Source organism: Budorcas taxicolor, chromosome 21 (assembly GCF_023091745.1).
Source record: "Budorcas taxicolor isolate Tak-1 chromosome 21, Takin1.1, whole genome shotgun sequence".
In the NCBI taxonomy this organism is placed as follows: domain Eukaryota; kingdom Metazoa; phylum Chordata; class Mammalia; order Artiodactyla; family Bovidae; genus Budorcas; species Budorcas taxicolor.
In genome coordinates this window covers 22277341-22296389 of record NC_068930.1, presented here as the reverse complement: position 1 = coordinate 22296389, position 19049 = coordinate 22277341, and the positions used below count along the sequence as shown (strand labels likewise).

General features: G+C 49.8%; 1 protein-coding gene and 1 pseudogene across 1 annotated transcript; both read right to left on the bottom strand.

Moving 5' to 3' along the window:
• Window positions 1-1216: 1216 nt before the first annotated feature.
• Window positions 1217-2119, bottom strand: LOC128067049 (myeloid-associated differentiation marker-like; annotated as a pseudogene).
• Window positions 2120-9619: 7500 nt separating this feature from the next.
• Window positions 9620-10513, bottom strand: LOC128066897 (myeloid-associated differentiation marker-like). The gene has a single exon (XM_052660013.1). The coding sequence runs from the start codon at window positions 10511-10513 to the stop codon at window positions 9620-9622; it is 894 nt and encodes a 297-aa protein (XP_052515973.1).
• Between the last annotated feature and the right edge of the window lie 8536 nt (window positions 10514-19049).

Genomic DNA, 19049 nt, shown 5'->3' with positions numbered 1-19049 from the left:
GCCCAGGGACCCAGGGTCTCTGCTTTAATCCTCTTGCTGCTGGAAATTATGGACCTCTAGAGATTTATTTTTTAACTTAAAGGAAAGGTGGAGTGGACACCTCCCTCCACTGGGAGAAAGAGGGTCCAATCCCTATCTACCCTGCTCCCCAACCTCACGGCCTCATACTCACCCACATCAACTAAGGCACTGCCAGGGGACAGACATGCTTTGCAATGAGGCCCCTCCAGAGGCCCAGGGTGTGAACAGCTGCACAGAGGGCTGTGTGCTGTGGAGTCAGCACCTTAGGAGGCGGGAGGGGGTGGTGGGCAGAGAAGGAAGGAGTCTCAGGTCTTAATGGATCAGAAGAAGGAAAATGGGGAGAGGTGGTCAGGACACAGGAGATGAGAAAATTAAGAAAGATCAGAAAAGGGACAAAGAGTAGAAAATGTAGGAAAGATGGAACAGCAAGTTCAGTTCAGTTCAGTTCAGTTGCTCAGTCGTGTCCAACTCTTTGTGACCCCATGGACTGCAGCACGCCAGGGTTCCCTGTCCATCATCAACTCCCAGAGTTTACCCAAACTCATATCCATTGAATCGGTGATGCCATCCAACTATCTCATCCTCTGTTGTCCCCTTCTCCTCCTGCCTTCAATCTTTCCCAGCATCAGGGTCTTTTCAAATGAATCAGCTCTTCACATCAGGTGGCCAAAGTATTGGAGTTTTAGCTTCAACATCAGTCCTTCCAATGCACACTTGGAACTGATATCCTTTAGGATAGACTGGTTGGATCTCCTTGCAGTCCAAGGGACTCTCAAGAGTCTTCTCCAACACCACAGTTCAAAAGCATCAATTCTTCGGCGCTCAGCTTTCTTTATAGTCCAGCTCTCACATCCATACATGACCACTGGAGAAACCATAGCCTTGACTAGACGGACCTTTGTTGGCAAAGTAATGTCTCTGCTTTTTAATATGCTATCTAGGTTGGTTATAACTTTCCTTCCAAGGAGTAAGTGTCTTTTAATTTCAAGAGAAAGGGGCAGAAGAGAATGTGGGCAACCACACTAAGCAGGAAGGAGTCAGAGCAGAAGGAGGGAAGGAAACAGAAAAGAGAGCGAGATGAGAGGGGAAGGGTGTGAGGAGGGAGAGAGGGAGCCAGGAAGAGGACGTCAGAGAAGGCAGAGTTCAGTAATGAAATTTCTGTTAAGGAGAGGAATGGAGACGCGTGGGCAGAGCGTTACCCTACAAAAACCAAAGCCATGTATGCGCTGTCAGCCACGTAAGCTAGCAAGTTCATGGCCGTCAGGATGGCCACAGCCAGTCGTTGGTCCCAGACACACAGTGTTGGGGAAAGGTCACTGCTGCAAGTCATATCGTTGGACCTTAGAGGCTGGCCCCCAAAATTCTCATCGAACTGGTAGAGTGGCCAGAGGACCACCGCGGTGGTGTAGAGGAGGATGGAGAGCACGGTCTGCCCCACCAGGAAACCAGGGTAGGGAATGGACAGCCTTCTGTCGTTGTCGCAGTCAGATCCATTGATAAAGAAGTTCACGGCCCCCAGGATGAAACAGATGGAGTACACAACCACACAGCAAATCAGGGCTGGCTGGTGCCAGTACAAGTCAATGTTAGTGATGAAGCCGAAGATGACACAGGCCACGACGTGCTCCAGCCTGCTGATCATGCCTTGAAAGGTGGGCACGAAGCAGTATACATTGCCGGGCCGGGCACACACCCAGGCCACTTCCAAGGCATAAAGCACAGAAGCCAAGGCTGAGAAGGCAGTGGCGGTGATGGCGTGGTTTTGGGCAGGACCCTGAGGCAAGTACTGGATGTAGGTGATGCCGAAGATGATGGAGGCTGAGAGGCAGGCGAAGGTAAAGTAAAAGGCGTAGGCATGGAGAAAACCATCCCAATAGTGGGGCAAGCGGGACCGGAATATTCATAACTCAGTTAGGAGGATGAGGAGGGATGCAGAGAAGCAGAAGCACCAGACGAAGAAGCACCAGTTACCTATGCCCTCCCGCAGGGTGTCCTCGACGGCCACCAGCGAGAAGGGCACGCAGGTGGAGAGCAGCTGCCCCAGGCGGAGGAAATAGCCCACGATGGTCACAGAGTCCAGGCCTGAGAACAAGCTCATGGTGCTGTGATGGTGGTGCAAGTCTATGTCACCGATATGGCTGTGGTCCTCACTGAGGGAGAAAGGTCCAGCTCTGGAGGCGGATGAAGTCAGACGCCTGGAAAAGGCTCAGGGGGCCTGTGATGACTGAGGCTCAGGATATGTGACTCAGACCCCTGATAACAGCACAGCTGCTCTGCAGTTTTTCCTCCGCACCCGTCACCCTCGGCCTTGTCAGACTTGTCTTATCCCGAAGCTCCCAGCTGGGTTGGGTCTGGCCTCAAATTATGAACATTTTCGATCGTCCTGTGCTATGTGCTGTTATCTGCAGAGACACATGATAGTGTGGTCTCTATCTACACCCCCAAACCTTTGAGTCTTTGAAACTGGAAAAGAAATTAAAAGAAAAACCTTGTTTCGTAAGCAATTTGACCTGAACAGACATGAGACCATCTGTGGTCTATATTTATTTCAATTAGTGTAAATGTTTCAAGAGTTCAGTTGTAGAAATACTAAGATGTTTGATTAAAAGGTGCTTCCAGGCCCCATTGGGTATTATGGCATGTAGGGAGATGCACCAGTTTATGTGATTAAAGCTAAAAAATATTGAGTCCTGGAGTAGATCTGACCTGGGGATTTCAGAAAAGGGATTATGTATAGTGCTGCTCACTCCATTGTCCGTATGAGAAGACTGACTCTTGGGGAATCCAGTGCTTTCCTTAAGGTGGCATGGCTAGGAACTGGGAATCCCAGATTAAGTATCAACTGTGGGTTTCAGCAGTTTGCTCTACAGCCCACATGTCAGCAGGGGCCCTGTGGGTGGGAGTTTTGGGACCCAGGACCCGCCTTCAGGCCATGGCCTCCTTCCACAGCAAACTGGAGACACACGTGTTCCAGCCTCTCCTCCCTGCAGCATCACTAGAAGGAGCTGCCATCTGAGGGACACAGCCCCACCCGGAGGAGGGCAGCCTCAGGGGTGAACAGGCAGGAGCCATGGGGTGAGAGCAAGGCTGTGGGGACAAGATGACATGGGAAGTAGGGACTGCTTTGAATCCTTTGCCCAACTTTTCCTTAACATGTGACTCTTCCCCGTTGGGGAAGGGAGACCCCAACCCAGCATGACTCACGGGGGAACCTCGGAATAATTAGCATAATGTTTGGCTCTTAAGCTCCAAATCTGCCATCTAGGTGTGGGTCAGGAAAGATCTAGGAGTAGTCTTACCTGAGCGAGGACTTTCCTGGCCTGGGAGACTGCTTAGCAGCTTCTAAGCTGGGAAGAAGGAATTGGAAATGAACAAGGATGCTGTTCATTCCCCATGGAGGAGGGGCCTGGACTGAAAGTGAGAGGAGAACAGGGGCTAAGGGGTTTCAGGGCTGTGACAGGGACATGTGGTCAGAGTAGCAGGGACCCTGGAGACCATGGAATTGCCCAGGTCATCTGCCCAAGACAGTCCCTCCAGCCAGGGCTGCAGTCCTGCTCACACAGGGGCTCCTCCAGGGTCCAGTGTGGGGGGAGTGAGGCCCTCCCAGGCCGCCCCCCTCCTCAGGGACAGCAGCACTGTTTCCAAGGGACTATTTGCTGAGAGGCCCATAGGGTGGGAGTGCCAGCACCCTGAGCCCCAGCCAGCTTCCTGCCATCAGGGGATTATTATATCACCTTTGCTGATAATAAACCCTGGGACAAGCTGAGGCTAGAAAGAGAAACACAGAGCAAACCCAGAGAATCTCCCTGGACTCACAAATCTCCTTGAGCCCCAATTGTCAGTGGAGCCCTGGAACCTGCTGGCCTCCCAGTGGGCACTGCCGGGGTGGGGAAAGGGCACTGGGGTGAGGGAGGCTGGGGAGGTTATGTTTTCTGTACCCCAGTTTTTTTCTCGCTAACCTCCAGGAACTCATCCTTCAATTTCAGCTAAGACTAAATGACAACTTTGGATTCATTTAATGGCACAGAGGGAGAGCTAGACAGGGAAGGAGAGGCATGGGGGTTCCTGCTGTGTGACCCGGGGTAAGGCCTGTGCTCTCTCTGGGCCTCAGTTCCCCTACCTGGAGAGCAGCAGGTTTCTCTGAGTCTCCCAGCAGCCCCTCCTCCACTCTAATCTGTGAGCCTGGACATGGTGCCCCCATCAGAGCACAGTCTGGATGTGGCTGAGCCCTGCCTGCCCAGCAGCCAGGCATGCGGACTGGAAGACAGTGAGCTGGGAAGGTCAAGACCAGGACAGAGGAAGGAGGAGGAAGTATCAGAAGGGCAGAGAAGGTGGAGGGGAGATGAACACTCAAAGTGACAAGGAGGCTGTGGGGCCTGGAGAGGATGCTTTATAGATGGATGAACTTGGGCAAGCTTATTCATCATAGCCTCAGTTTCCCCATCTGTGCAATGGTCTTAATATGGACTTCATATGAATTAAATGTATGAAAGCATGTGAAGGGCTCATCAGAGGGCCTGGAACATGGCACATTCAGTCCATGCCAGCTACCTGTCCCCCTGCCCCTCACAGAGGACCCAGAAGGCCCTGGCCCCACGTTGGGCATCAGCACATGGAAGCTTGATTTATTGCAGATCAGGGCCTGCAAACCAGTTTGCACTGCAGGTGGCCCAGAGGTGTGTTTGGTTTCCCTATACAGTGTTTTCTAGAAGAGATGATATAGGATTGGTGTTATTTTTTTCTTAAGTGTTTGTTATCTACTCAGTATTTTAATTTCAGTGAAAATCTGCATTTCCAGCTTTCTTTGACTTCTCAGGAGATCTGGTATCACAGGGCTGTGTGCCCTTTGAAAGCAGTGGCGGCGGGGGCGGGGGGGTGTGTGTGTGCCTGGAGCTGAGCACTTACTCAGCCCTTTACTTTATATTGTTCCTCATGCTCATCTTTGCTTAGTATTTTCTGTATTTTTCTCATTCTCATGTCTGATTGATATAAAGCAGGACCATGATCATCTCCCATGTCCTGGTTTATCCTCTTGGGCATGGCCAGGCTTCTGGCCTGCTCACAGGAGCATCCACTCCTCCATCCAGGGAGCATCCATGTCCTCAACCTCATGTACAGCCTTCAACACATTTCACATGCTCTGAAATCATATGTAGACACATGTGCACAGACATGCACACATGTTTGTAGGACGTATCTGTAACCTTTTTTCCTATTTTATAAACACAAGACCTTACCATGCACATGGTATCTTGCTTTTCTACCACCCCTGACAGAGGCAGCTGCCTCTGTCCTCTCCACCAGCCCTAGTCCTCTCCATCCCCTTTACTTATTTCCTTCTCTCCTGGCTCCTGCGCGCATTTGGACCCTTCTCTAGATCAGTGGACCCTCCCCTGTGAGTCTCAGACACTGGGGGACACAGGATATGACAAGGGGTTCTGGGATCCATGTGGCCACCATGCTCTAGGGCAGGAGGTAGACAAGCATTTCTGGAAAATTTTCTGGATATTTGTCTTGGTTTTGTAACAAATCAGTAGTACAACAGATTTCTGTAAGCTTGGTACCTTAAAACGACAGGAACTTGTTCTCTCACAGTTCTAGAGGTCAGAAGTGTGAAGCAAGGGGTCAGCAGGGCTGTGCTGTCTCTGATGCCCCAGGGGGCAGTTTGTCCTTCCCCCCTCTAGCTTCTGGAGACCCCTTAGCTTGTGCCTACTTAACTCCCTCTCTGTCTCCACCTTCACGTGCTCATCTTCTCTCAACTACATGTATGTGAATCTCTCTGTCCTTTCTCTCATAGACACCAGTTACTGGACTGTGGTCCCATCCTCTGTCCAGGACAATTTCCAATCCTTAACTAAATATGTCAGCAGAGACCCTACTTCCAAATAAGGCCACATTCTGGGTTCTGAGTAGACATGACTTTTTTGGAGGACACTCTTCAATTCATATGCTCCTCGCTCCCATCTTCCTGTCCTTTGTTCATGGTGACTTTTTCTAATGTGATTAATTATATTAATTGTATTTATTTGCTGTCCTTTCAGATTGGTGTCTGTTCACTGGAGTTCTTGGGACTCACAGTGGGTTGAGCCCTCATGTACTTTGTCATTAAACTGTGAGCCCCCTTTTACAGGACCCCCTTTTTCTTGGGAGAATCCTGTTGCCTGGGTTGGGAGCTTCACCCAGAAGAACTGCACTTGCTCATAATCCTCCTGGTCAATCACCTGTTGGGCACAAATTGAGTTAATTTCCCAGATTGAAGTTTTTAGAGCTCAGGGATCAAGAATATTTTGGCCCAAACCCACAAGAAGAGAAGACTTGAGATTTCTATTTCTCTAGTAGTGACTTAAAACAAAAAAATCCAAACTCCTTTGAAGGTGGATGTCAGCCTTATCCTTTCCTCTAGCTGAAGGCCATGGTTTCCCTTGTCTACCCTTACTCCGACCCTGTAGGCCACGTGGCCTGGCTTTAGGGAAGTGTCTCAGCTCTAACTCATGGTACATCAGTTCAGTTCAGTTCAGTCACTCAGTCGTGTCTGACTCTTTGCGACCCATGGACTGCAGCACACCAAACTTCCCTTTCAATCACCAACTCCCAGAGTTTACTCAAACTCATGTCCATTGAGTCGGTGATGCCATCCAACCATCTCATCCTCTGTTGTCCCCCTTGTCCTCCCACCTTCAATCTTTCCCAGCATCAGGGTCTTTTCAAATGAGTCACTTCTCGTCAGGTGGCTAAAGTATTGGAGTTTCAGCTTCAGCATCAGTCCTTCCAATGAATATTCAGGACTGATTTCTTTTAGGATGGACTGGTTGGATCTCCTTGCCACCCAAGGAACTCTCAAGAGTCTTCTCCAACACCACAGTTCAAAAGCATCAGTTCTTCAGTGCTCAGCTTTCTTTATAGTCCGACTCTCACATCCATACACAACTACTGAAAAAACCATAGCTTTAACCATATGGACCTTTGACAGCAAAGTGATGTCTCTGCTTTTTAATATGCTGTCTAGGTTTGTCACAGCTTTCCTTCCAAGGAGTAAGTGGCTTTTAATTTCATGGCTGCAGTTACCATCTTCAGGGATTTTGGAGCCCAAGAAAATAAAATCTGTTGTCGTTTGGCCATTGATGAGTAATAATTTTAATAGTGACTCAAACCAAGAAGATACAAGAGGTGCCCCTAGAAGAGGATATAGCCTTCATAAGACCTAGAAAGCTTTCTTTCAAAAATAGTCTAAAAAAGTAAAGGGCTTTCACTGTATAGGCCGATACCTATACCTCGCAGGTGAAGGTGACAAAGGGCACTTATGGGCTAGGAGTGTTGACACAGCCAGACCAAAAAAATCTCCTTAAAATTCTTATTTGACTGGCTGCCATGTGCTCCTTCTGGATGGTAGAGACTCTTAAAATACAGGGGAAAAAAAGCCTCAGAAGATCAGTTATGTTTACATATCAAAGATGCAGGAAGAGAAATGCAAGATCCCTCTAAAGGGCTTTTGATCCTTTAAGGTCAGAATTCTAAACAGATATTTTATCAAGCTGGTTCTTCTATCTGCACATGCAAAACTAATTAATTTTGTAAAGTCCAGTGAACACCAATTTGGCCATTTTGGGGTAATGTGTCCTTTAATTTCCAATTAAGCAAGACCTTGTAGATATAATTCTGCAGGCACTTCTCTGTGTCTTTCATCTGAAAATAGCCCATTGTGATGAAAAAAATTAATCGACAGACAGTCTAAGAAACAAGTGGAAACTTTTATTTGGGCCAGTCTGGGAATTATAACCTAGGAGAGAGTAATTCAGAACACTCTGTGAATGTTCTACCCAGGAGGTCAAAGCACAGTTATACTTTTGAGACAAAGGGTTATCCATCAGGTGAGGTTTAACTGACACTTGACATGATCCAGATCAGCTCAGCAAAGTGTGTGGTGCGTACAGGTCATTGTGGCCCCTTAGGAGAAGAAAGAAGTTTATCTCCTAAGAAGCTGTGATCCTTGACATGACAAAGAAGGAATGTTATCTACTTAGGAGGCATGGTTAACACAGATGCACAATATCCAATATGGGGAGGGAGGAGGCCCAAACAGGGAAAGGAAAATTTTATATTCAATCTTTTCTCCTCTTGCCATTAAAATATGGATTTCATTTCATATCACTCAGTGTGTTTCCACCGAGCAAAATCTTCCTAGTGTCTTTCTCCTGAGAATAACCCAGGTACTGCTTCTTGAACTAAGTGCCAAGGAAAACCTTCCCCTCCAGGGAAGAGTTTAATATCGGCAAATCAAACTTTGCATCATCACCCAATAACAGGAGATCCAATTACTTCCCCCATATTCATCTGGACTCTCTGAGGAGGCAGATGGGCACAAAAGGTACCCAGTCTCCAGTGCCTTGTAGAGTTAGGAGAAGTCTGCTCTGGGCTCCTCCTTCATCAGTCACCAAAACTGCTGACTGAAGGGAAAAGAAAAAACAAGAAACCTCACAATCTAAGTTGTGAGTTATGTTCTATTTGGAGACCTCACTAGAGACTATAGCTTGGGAGACACCTCACAGATCACTCTGCAGAACTGTTCCAAAGAGGTGAGAGGGGGCCAGGATACATGGGAGTTTTTGCTGAAAAAAAAAAAAGGAAACATGTAGTCAAACATCAAAGGATTATCACTAATCACAGAAACAGACATCTCAAGGTTTAGTGTTTTTCTCGGGACCAGAAGGTGCAGGAGTCTGAGCGCATTAGAATCATTCCTTTCTTACACATCGTAATGATCTAAAGCCAGTGCCCTTTCTCCATCATGAGTTCCCCTCGGGCTGCCCCCACTGGGGGCTGCTGCAGTGGCCGAAGGCTTGATGGCCAGCAGCGTTGATCGTTTACAGAAATGATTCACAATATTTTTTTGTCCACAAGGCCTACAGACAGTGGATTTTAGTAAGTCAGTAAAAATTTCAGAGCCAGTCTCAGGTGGGACGGAGCCTCAAGGGGGTGCCTAGGGATCCAAGTCTCTGCATTAGCACTCCTACCTAAGGGAAATTATTGATTTCCAGAGCTTTTTTTTTTTTAACTTAAAGGAAAGGTGCCGTGTACCACCCTCTCCACGAGGACGAAGTGAGGCCTGATCCTTAGCTACCAATCACACCCCAAATCCACCCCATACGCTAACTAAGGCACCCCCAGGGGGGACAGACACACTTTGACAATGAGGCCCCTCCAGAAGCCCAGGGTGTGAACAGCTGCACAGAGGGCTCTGTGCTGTGGAGTCAGCACCTTAGGAGGCGGGAGGAGGTGGTGGACAGAGAAGGAAGGAGTCTCAGGTCCTGATGGATCAGAAGAAGGAAGATGGGGAGAGGTGGTCAGGACACAGGAGACGAGAAAACCAAGGGTGACCAGAAAATGGGGAAAAAGTAAAAAATGTAGAAAAGATGAGAGAAGCAAGAGAAAGAGGCAAAACAGAATGTGGAAAACCAAGGAAAACAGGAGGGAGACAGAGCAGAAGAGGGGAAGGGAACAGAAAGGAGAGTGAGATGAATGGGGGAGGGTGTGAGGAGGGAGTGAGGGAGCCAGGAAGATGTCAGAGCTCGGTGAAGATACCTCCTGTGAGCAGAGGTGGTCAGGAGTCCCCAGGCTGGTCCTCAGTCCCTACAGAAGCCTGGCGAGCCCAGTACACCAGGTCGGCCACGTAAATCAGCAGGTTGATGGCTGTCAGGATGGCCACAGCCAGTCGCTGGTCCCAGGTGCAAACATAGTTGGTAAGTCTTTGTTGACAGCTCACATCCCTGGACCTCTCGGGCTGCCCGCCAAACTTTTTGTCAAATTGGTAGAGCGCCCAGAGGACCAGAGCCCCAATGTAGAGAAGGACAGACAGCTGGCTCAGTATCAGATGGAACATGGCGGAGGAGATGGGCAGCCGGTGCTCATAGTTAGCCAGGTTCAACAGGATGGTCACAATCCCCAGGATGAAGCAGATGGAGTACACAGCCACGCACGACACCAGCAATGGATGGTCCATGTACAGGTAGGGATTGCTGATGAAGGGTAAGATGACACAGGCCACCAGTGTCTCTAGCATCTTGAGGAGGAATGGCAAGCTGCCTATATAGCCAGTGAAATCACCTGTCTGAGGCCAGCGCAAGATCCAGATTGCTTCGGTGGCATAAGACACAGCAGAAATGAAGCAGAACGCAGTAGCAGCGATGGCGTGGTCCCGGGAGGGGGTGTAAAACAGAAACTGAACATAGGTAGTGGGGTAAATGACGGAGACCAAGAGGCAGAAGAGGGCGAGGTAGCAGGCATGGCAGAGGAGAAAATCCCCCCAAGAGAAGGAGAAGTGGTACTGAAGTGCCAGTGATTCGATTATGAGGATGATGAAGGTCACCACAAAGCAGAAGCACAAGATAACAAAGGACCAGTTACTTGTGGGCACCGTCCAGCTGTCCAGGCTGCCCACTAGTGAGATGGCCACGCAGGTGGAGAGCAGCTGCAGCGTTCGGAGGAAGTAGCCCATGATGGCCCAGAAGTCCAGGCCCCAGGAAGATTACATGGAGGTCACGGTGGTCATGCAGGTCACCTTCACCAGTATGAGAGTGGTCGTGGCTGAGGGCCCACCAGAGAAAGATCCAGCTTCAGAGGGGGATTAAGTCAGTTGCCAGGGAAAGGCTCAGGCCCTGTGACGGCTGAGGCTCAGGATCTGTGGAGTTGGAACCAATGGCTCAGACACTTGGGTAACAGCACCGCTGCTCCAGAATGGTTCTCCCCACCCATCAGCTTTGGCCTTGTCAGGAGACTTGTCTTATCCCAAAACTCCTAGCTGGGTTGGGTCTGGCTTCAAACCGTGAACATATTTTTGCCCTTTGAGCTGTGTCATTATCTACAGAAACACAGAGTAGGATGGCCTTTATCTGACATCCCAAGCCTTTCAGGCTCTGAAAATTAAGAAGTATTAAGTAATTCATTTGGTAACAGAATTTGACCTTAACATACACTAGATAATTAATGATCTTTATTTATTTTACTTGGGGCTTCCCCATTAGCTCAAGGGTAAAGAATCCACGTGCAATGCAGGAGCCTCAGAAGACGCAGATTCGATCCTGGGGTTGGGAAGATCCCCTGGAGTAGAGCATGGCAACCCACTCCAGTATTCTTGCCTGGAGAATCCCATGGACAGAGGAGCCCGGTGTGCTACAGTCCATAGGGTCGCAAAGAGGCGGACACGACTGAAGCGATTTAGCATGCATGCGTGCATTTATTTCACTTAGTGTGAAAGTTTAATTTAGGCAGTTGGATAAATACTAATGTATTTAATTACAAAGAATTTTCAGTATTATGTCGTATAACATGGATGCACCAGGTTATCTGTTTGGGGCTGAAAATTTCTCAATTCTAGAGCATATCTCAATTCTGACTCCAAATCTTTCAGAAAAGAGACTGGATTATACTGCTAACCCCATTTTACAGATGAGAAAACTAAGGCTGGAGGACTCAAGTGGCTTCCCTAAGGTTAAAAGTTGAGGAGTGAGAACCCAGATAGCAATGCCAAAACCGTGGATTGAGCACTTTGCTCTACAGCCCACATGTCAGCAGGGCCCATGGGTGGGAGCCCAGAACCAAAGCTCGGGGCTCTGGGACCCAGGACACCTTTTCAGGGCAATGACCTCCTTCTGCAGCAACCTGAAGACACACGTGACCCGGCCTGTCCTCCCTGCAGCCATCACTAGAAGGAGGTGCCATCTGAGGGACACATACCCACCCGGAGGAGAGCAGCTTCACGGGTGAACAGGGAGGAGCCATGGGGTGAGAGCAAGGCCATGGGGATGAGATGACATGGGAAGTAGGGACTGTTGTGAATCCCCTTCCCCAATTTCGCCTTCACATGTGACTCTTCCCCATTGGGGAGGGAAGCCCCCCAACCCAGCATAACTCCAAAGTGGAACATCTTTGAAGAACCACAGAATAAATTAACATAATGTCTGACTCTTAAGCTCCAAAGCTGCCATCCAGGTGAGAGTCTGGAAAGATCTAGAAGTAGTCCTACCTAAGGGAGGATTCTCCTGGCCTGGGAGACTGGTTAGCAGCTTGCAAGCTGGGAAGAAGGGATTGGAAATGAACAGGGATGCTGTGTCTGATGCTGATGGGGGGCCTTTCAGGGCATCCCAGGGAGGGGGTGGGGATGGATGGATGATCACCCCCTTTTAAGGGCAGGAGCTGAAAGAGGAGGCCCCTGCAGGACCCCTGAGAGGTGACAGCCCTGAGGTTGCACCTGGGACTGGGGTGGGCGTGGGGGGCAAAGTGGAAATGACTGAGGGGATCCCAGGGTCCCAGGGGCCCTGAGGCAGCCCAGTTCAGTTCAGTTCAGTTCAGTTGCTCAGTCGTGTCCGACTCTTTGCGACCCCATGAATCGCAGTACGCCAGGTCTCCCTGTTCATCACCATCTCCCGGAGTTCCCAGTAGGTGTCTTTTGACCCAGAAGAGATTCAGGCATGGAGCCATCCTTCCCCATGGAGGAGGGGCCTGGACTGGAACTGAGACAGGAGAACAGGGGCCTGAAGGGGTTTCAGGGCTGTGACAGGGACACGTGGCCAGAGTGGCAGGGACCCTGGAGACCATGGAATTGCCCAGGTCACCTGCCCAAGGCAGCCAGCCAGGTCTGCAGTCCTGCTCACACAGGCGCTCCTCCAGGGTCCAGTGTGTGGGGAGTGAGGCCCCTCCCTCCTGCCCCCTCCTCAGGGACAGCTGCCCTGTTTCCAAGGGACTATTTGCTGAGAGGCCCCCAGGGCGGAAGGGCCAGCATCCTGAGCCCCAGCCAGCTTCCTGCCATAATGATGGTGATGGTCAGACACTATCAATAGTGTTAAAACCTTGCTTGTTTTACAGCCAAAGTCTTATGAATAGTTAAACACAGCTCCGGAGTTTGATGGACTGTTTGGATCTGTTTTGATCTGTTTAATCAGTCCAAAAAATGGACTGTGTTGATCTGCCTGTTTTTGTCTGTTTCTATCTTAGTTCTTCTTTCTCTAGAAATATATGACCAGTGACCTGTAGCATAATGACCCACTGATCTGGACAATGTAAATACCACACTCAAGTTTAAAAGCCAGAAAGGTGTCTCGTGGTTAATGTAAAGTCTCTAAAAATAGAAGCACAGAGCACCACCAGCAATGCAGCCTACAGCCTGCATCCCTTTCCTGTTTCCCTCTTGTATAAATCCCGGCTCAACCTTGGAGTGCTGCAAGCTGGTTCTTTTGCACAGTGGTCTGCCTTCTCCCCCAGCTGTAATTTCCTTAAAATAAAGCTACTTTTCTTTTACTCAACACTTGTTTCTCAATACTGAGTTCTTCTGAGCTGGGTGACAATGTTGGCCATCCAGGCAGCAGTCACGTCCCTGGGGCTCCGGCCTGTCCCCTCTTCCGGGGGCGACAAGGGTGGTGCGTCTGAGAAGGTCGAGGTGCCAATTGCTCCCAGCAAGGATCTACAGGGATGGGCCAGTAGCTACCAAATACGTTAGTTTCCAAACTTGCCCTGTCCCTCCCGAGTCCTTCTGTTGCAGGAAGGGGGACCTCTTCCAGGGCCCGAAACCGGGCTCTTGTCTAACACTTGGAAGTGAATTGTCTGAGGAGACATATGTGCTGACAAAGCAAGAGATTTTATTGGGAAAGAACACCCGGTGGAGAGCAGTAGGGTAAGGGAACCCAGGACTGTTCTGCCGCATGGCTCGCAGTCTCGGGTTTTATGGTGATGGGATTAGTTTCTGGGTTGTCTTTAGCCAATCATTCTGACTCAGAGTCCTTCCTGGTGGTGCCTTGTTCAGCCAAGATGGATGCCAGAGAGAAGGATTCTGGGAGGTGGTCGGACAGGTGGTCTCTCCTTTTGACCTTTCCCAAACTCTTCTGGTTGATGGAGGCTTATTAGTTCCCTGTTCCTTACCAGGACTTCCTGTTGTAAAACAACTCATGCAAATGGTTACTATGGTGCCTGGCTAGGGTGGGCTAGTGCCTGGCCAGGGTGGGCGGCTTCAATCAGCGTGCTTCCCCTAATACCTCCTCACAGCCTGCTTTCACTTTCTGTTGAGAGAAGGAAACTGGCCTCCGAAGGAGCTGCGTAGCTGTTGACTGAGTGAGTAGAGGGGTATGTGCCTTGGAAGCCCCCTTCCCACCTGTTTGGGAATATTCTTTGCCCTTTGGAACTTTGGGGTCAATTTGGACAGAACAGGAGTGGGACCTGGCTTTTCTGTGACTCTGTACCAGTCTCTACCCAAGGGGGAATTTGTATGTTTGTTTGTAATCTGTTCCAGGGGAGTGGGTGAAGTGAAGTGGGGGGTGGGGCTACATCCATCCAGTGGACTTCTAGACTTTGTAGAAGTCCACTGGACACATCCTGGCAGGTTGGCAAAACTAGAGCTATGACCTTGTTTTAAAAAAGTCTTTTTTAAAATTGCAATACAGACTGGCCCAGTTTGCTTTTGATTCTGAAGAAGGGTGGCCCCTGAATGGGTCTCTAAATTCCTCCACTATTTGGAGTTAGAACTAATTTGTCAGAGATCTGGTAAGTGGGAGGGAACTCCATGTGCAGGCCTTCCTGTTACTCCATAGTAACAGTAACAGGGCACTGAAAGGCAAAATTCTTCCAACAAGGGCACTAAATTAAAGGCAAAAGGGAAACTAAACTGTGAAAAGCCTGCCCCCTTTACAGATGAGTCTTTGCAGGTGAGGGAAGGAGAAGAGGGGATCAGCTTTTTATGGAACTGAATTTCCCCCTCCTCTGTGGTTCCTATCCTAATGCCCCAGGCAGGGGCTGCCTAGGTCTGCACCCCCTTCCCCCAGTCTCTGGACAGAAGAAGAGTTCTATTATTATAACACCAGGGGAGTTCTAACCCGGGGCACCCCCCACCCCATGCCCAGCATGAGAAAAAGAGGATCTGAAATAGTTTCTTCCTTTAAGACCTGACAGGACACTCAGTTTTGTCAGGGTGTGTCCACTACAAGGGGGAGGGGGAGGGAGAAGGTAGATTTCCAACAAGACGATTCTCTGCAGGAGGTCTGAGTGCGAGGGGACAGCCAGCTGGCCATCATTGGACTTTGTTTTCCACCTCAAACCTACTAAACCATAAAAACACCAGTCCTCCGTACACAGGTGATCCAGAAGAAGCGGTAGAAACGTTCATTAGTATTTTTTTCAACCCACCGCCCAACGTAGGCTGATGCACAGACATGGGTGATGATTGTGTTCACAGTGGAGGAGCAGCACCTAGTTCCTGACACCGGTCTCTCAATGTTTGGCTTCTTGAGGGATAAGCAGACAAGCCCAAGTTGGATAACATGGCTAAGGGGCTTCCAGAAGCTAAAAGAGGTGAAGAGGGACCCTTCCCTGGGGCATCAGAGACAGAGCAGCCCTGCTCACACCTTGTTTCAAAACTCTGACCTCCAGAACTGTGAGAGAATACACTGCCATCGTTTTAAGCCATCAGGCTTGTGATGATTTGCTGCAGTAGCCCTACAAATTCAAGATGAATTTCCAGAAATGAAAAATAAATTCTTTGTCGTATTTTTTTTAAAGTTTTTAGAAAAGCTTGCTGACCTCCTACTCTAGAGCATGGTGGTCATGTGGATCCTGGGACCCCTGGTCATATCCTGTGTCCCCCAGTGTCTGAGACTCACAGGGGAGGGTCAGCTGATCTAGAGAAGGCTGGTCAGTCCAAACACCTGCAGGAGCCAGGAGGGAAGGAAATAAGTAAAGGGAATGGAGAGGACTAGGGCCCCTGGAAAGGACCAGCTACACATCAAAAGGGTGGTGAAAAAGCAAGATGCTGTGTGCATGACATGGTCTCACGTGTATAAAGCTAGAAAAGATATACAGATATGCCTTATAAACTTGTGTGCATATATGTACACACATGTCCCAATGTGATGTCAGAGCATGTGAAATGTGCTGAAGGCTGTACATGAGGCTGAGGACATGGATGCTCCTTGGATGGAGGGGTAGATGCTTCTGTGAGCCTGGCCACACCCAAGAGGGGAAAACAGGCACATGGGAGATGATCATAGTCCTAATTTATGTCAGTTCAGTTATACATGAGAAAAAGAAAATATAGAAAATTAAATGGAGAATGAAAAACAATATGAAGGAGAGAGCAGCTGCTCAGCTCCAGTGACCCCCTTTTTAGGGAATGCAGCCCAGTGAAGCCAGATCTCCTGAGGCTTGAAAAGGAGCTGGAAGTCTGGATTTTCATGTGAAATTGGAGCACTGTGCAGCTACCAAACACTTAAGGAAAAAAAGAATGTTGATTCTCTACCATCACTTTCTGAAGGGAAACAAAACACACCCCTGGACCACCTCCAGTACAAGCTGGTTTGCAGCCCCTGGTCTGCAGCAAATCAAGCTGCATGTGCTGATGTCCAGAGTGGGGCCAGGGCCTTCTGGGTCCTTTGTGACAGGGAGGGGGACAGGTAAATGGCATGGATTGAGTGTGCCATGCACCAGGGCTCTGATAAGCCCTTCACATGCTTCCATACACTTAATTAATGTAAAGTAGATACTAAAGCCCCCTGCACAGATGGGGAAACTAAGGCTCTGGTGAGTAACTTGCCCAGGTTCATCCAGCTCTGAGGGATCTCCCACAATCTCTACCCTCCACCTTCTTTGCCCTTCTGGCACCTCCTCCTCCTTCCTCTGTCCTGACCATTACCTTCCCGGTTCCCCATCTTCCAGTCCACAAGTCTGGCTGCTGGGCAGGTAGGGCTCAGCCACATCCAGGCTGTACTCTGACAGGGGCACCATGTCCAGGATCACAGATTAGAGTGAAGGAGGGGTGTTGCGGTCTTTTAATGGACTGGAACCTGGTGGTCCAGAGTCGACGATAAGAAGGTAAAGGAGAGAGAGAGGCTGATATTCCTTGGTTTACACAGAAAGCCAATAAAGCCCCTGACACAGGGCTTGCTCTGTTCACGGAGGCCTCAGGCGCCCTCTTGATGGGGTGAGGGCGCAGAGTGACTTCTCGAGAGGGTCTTAGAAGTCCAGGCAGGAAAGTGAACTCAGAGGGCCTCTGTGCTCCAGAGAAATAGCCTGAGAGAGAGAAAAAAAGAGAAAGAAAGACACGGGGACCAGAGCTCTGATGGAGCAAAGGTGTTTTAATCAACATGGTGTGGGCATATATACTGTCTTACAAGGTAGTTATTCTCAGCAAAGATAGAGATTAAAATTCCAGACTTACAAAACATAGGCGATCCATATTAAAGAGAGAGAGTTGTAAACAATCACTTTTACCGTATGGTTCACAAGAAGGAAGAGGGTACTTAACACTGTATAGAAAAACTAATGAAGGAAATGCCTGGATTCTTCAGCCCCCGCGAGAGGCTTGCCTCTCCTCTTAATTCCTGAGTATTCAGGAATTAATAAGGAGCAGAGAATTCCTGACAGATCCAAAACAGCACACAGGAAGCCTCCTGTTAAATGCCTCCTGACAGAGGGGCTGCTGGGGAGACTCAGGCAAAGCTGCTGATTTCCAGGTGGGGGAACTGAGGCCCAGGGAGGGCACATGACTTACCCAGGGTCACACAGAAGGAACCTCATCCTCTCCTTCCCCAAGCCTTCCCTCTGTGACATGAGAAGGATCCAAAGTTGTCTTTTAGTCTTAGGTGGAATCTCAGGGTGAGTTCAGGTAATTAAGATGGGATCAAACTGGGGTACAGAGAGTATGACACGCCCTCCCTCCCTCACCCCAGTGCCCCTCCCCACCCTGGCAGTGCCCACTGGGAGGCCCACAGGCTTCAGGGCTCCACTGGCAATTGGGGCTCAAGGAGCTTTGTGAGTCCAGGGAGGTTCTCAGGTTTGCTCTGTGTTTCTCTTTCAGCCTCAGCTTGTCCCAGGGTTTATTATCAGCAAAGGTGATATAATAATCCCCTGATCAGACATGACTGAGCGACTGAACTGATGGCAGGGGGCTGGCTGGGGCTCAGGGTGCTGGCCCTTCCGCTCTGGGGGCCTCTCAGCAAGTAGTCCCTTGGAAACAGCCTTCCCTGAGGAGGGGGTGGGCTGGGAGGGGCCTCACTCCCCCCACACTGGACCCTGGAGGAGCCCCTGTGTGAGCAGGACTGCAACCCTGACTGGCGGGACTGCCTTGGGCAGGTGACCTGGGCAATTCCATGGTCTCCAGGGTCCCTGCCACTCTGGCCACATGTCCCTGTCACAGCCCTGAAACCCCTTCAGGCCCCTGTTCTCCTGTCTCAGTTCCAGTCCAGGCCCCTCCTCCATGGGGAAGGATGGCTCCATGTCTGCATCCCTTCTGGGTCAGAAGACCCCTACTGGGCTGCCTCAGGGCCCCTGGGACACTGGGGTCCCCCCAGTCATCTCCACTCTGCCCCCCCACCCCATTCCCAGGAGCATCCTCAGGGCTGGCCCGTCCCAGGGGTCCTGCAGGGACCTCCTCTTTCAGTTCCTGCCTTTAAAAGGCAATGATCATCCATCCATCCTCACCCCCTCCCTGGGATGCCCTAGAAGACTCCCCATCAGCATCAGACATAGCATCCTTGTTCATGTCCAATCCCTTCTTCCCAGCTTTGAAGCTGCTAACCAGTCTCCTAGGCCAGGAAAATCCACACAGGTAGGACTACTCCTGGATCTTTCCAGACTGGCACATGGATGGCTGCTTTGGAGCTTATGAGCCAAACATTATGTTAATTTGTTCTGTGATTTCTCCAAGATACTTGTCCTTGGAGTCACGCTGGGTTGAGATCTCCCCTCCCCAATGGAGAAGAGTCACAGGTTGAGGCAAAAATGGGTGGAGGGGATTCACAACAGTCCCTACTTCCCAGGTCATTCTGTTCCCACGGCCTTGCTCTCACCCCATGGCTCCTCCCTATTCACTGCTGAAGTTGCCCTCCTCTGGTTGGGGCTGTGTCCCCTCATGGCAGCTACTTCTAGTGATGCTGCAGGGCGGACAGGCCAGGACACATCCTCCTAAAGACTACAATCCATAGTCTTTTTTCTGTAAACCCTTTGGGACAGATATGCTTCTGAATTCAGAAACTTTCTGCTTCTGACTAGTAACA